Here is a 1,484-nt window from a genome sequence, read left to right as displayed (position 1 = left end):
GACATGTTTATGCACTTTTGCATGCATTTCCCCCCTAAGAAAGTCCTATAATTTCATTAAACTTACACCATAGACAAATTCAACCCAATAAACCCGTTAGCTAGGAAAATTAAGGGAATTTAATGCGTATAAGTTATAACTTATGTCTTTTATGTAGGTTTTATCTTTATTTATGAATTGAAGAGCTTATTGCAACATAATGGTAAGCCACAATTCTACAGAATTCTCTTTTATTGCATTATGTATTTGAAGAAACCTATGTTAAGCCATATAAAAATTATTTGGTGATTACTGCAATAGATGGCGGAGTTATTGCTGTATCGTGTTTATACAATCGCCCATTTCTGTTCACTTTTTCGCGTAAAACGTGGTAAGCCACATTAAAATGGCGCCGACATCAGGTGCACGTGCTGAATTAAGAGCGGTTTTAAGCGAAAATAGCAGTTTAAATGTCAATTTTATTGATGATAGGGATGACAGTGTAGCAGACAAAGACCATAAGCCCAGTGGCGATGATTTTCCGTCTCAATCTAGTGAGGTAAGCTTTATTTTCTGATTTTTTGGCTTACCATGTTTTTGCACAAAAATATTCATATATATTACATGGAACAATATGGTATGCCATGTGGCTTATCGAGTTATTGATATAAAATTTTTGAAATATTCGCAAATTCTAGAGTGTAATACAGTCTCTTTTTGTTGTTCTAGGATGAATTGCAGGAACCAATACCCAGGCTTTTTAAAGATAAGGAGGTTAATTCAGAGAAGAAAAAACCAACAAGATGGAGACAACGAAATGAGGAACACTATGATCGAAATGAAAGAAAAAGAAGCCGTAATTCAGGACAGCAGTATACTTCTAAGAAAACCAAGACGATTATTAGTTCACGTGAAATTGGCGAAGAAAATTCCGTTTTACGGAAAGGCAGACCTGCAATAATAGAGTTGTCAAACATTCCCAAGAAATATAACGAACCTCTGAAAATTGCGAAAAATAAACTGGACAATATAAAAAGTTTGTTTATATCCCGCCAGTGTACCACACTTTTTATAATCAGTTAAACGCAGCTTCTGAAGTTAATGAAGAAGTGGAAATTGTAGAAACATAACTTAGTTGATTTTTTTGTATTGCGATTTTTTAAATTTAACAATATGTTAAGCCACATTTTTTTTTAATAAACTTATTTTTTTAATATAAATATGTGTTTTTTTGTGAAATAATAAATGTACATGTATTTTAATAACTAATATAACTAACTAACAAGCGTTCAGGTTTTTACATTTAAACCAATATTTTTTAGATTTTTTTAAAACTTTAAACATTGATATCTCGGTTTTATTATTTTGTGGCTTACCATTATGTTGCAATAAGCTCTTCAATTTTGGTTGGTGTTACCAAATGTGTTACATTGGGGAAGTCCCGTCCTTCCTTTCCGAGATACAATTCTATAATCGCCACTGTCCTAAACACAATGCAAATAGTA

At 32.1% G+C, this 1,484-nt stretch overlaps 1 protein-coding gene across 1 annotated transcript; it reads left to right on the top strand.

Moving 5' to 3' along the window:
* The first annotated feature begins 200 nt into the window (after positions 1 to 200).
* On the top strand, positions 201 to 1,151 carry LOC126881824 (uncharacterized). Its single transcript, XM_050646411.1, has 2 exons — positions 201 to 538; positions 709 to 1,151. Exons 1-2 carry the CDS (start codon positions 386 to 388, stop codon positions 1,060 to 1,062), a joined length of 507 nt encoding a protein of 168 aa, XP_050502368.1. The 5' UTR covers positions 201 to 385; the 3' UTR covers positions 1,063 to 1,151.
* Positions 1,152 to 1,484: the final 333 nt, after the last annotated feature.

This window comes from Diabrotica virgifera, chromosome 3 (assembly GCF_917563875.1).
Source record: "Diabrotica virgifera virgifera chromosome 3, PGI_DIABVI_V3a".
Lineage (NCBI taxonomy): Eukaryota > Metazoa > Arthropoda > Insecta > Coleoptera > Chrysomelidae > Diabrotica > Diabrotica virgifera.
This window is presented reverse-complemented; position numbering and strand designations above follow the sequence as displayed.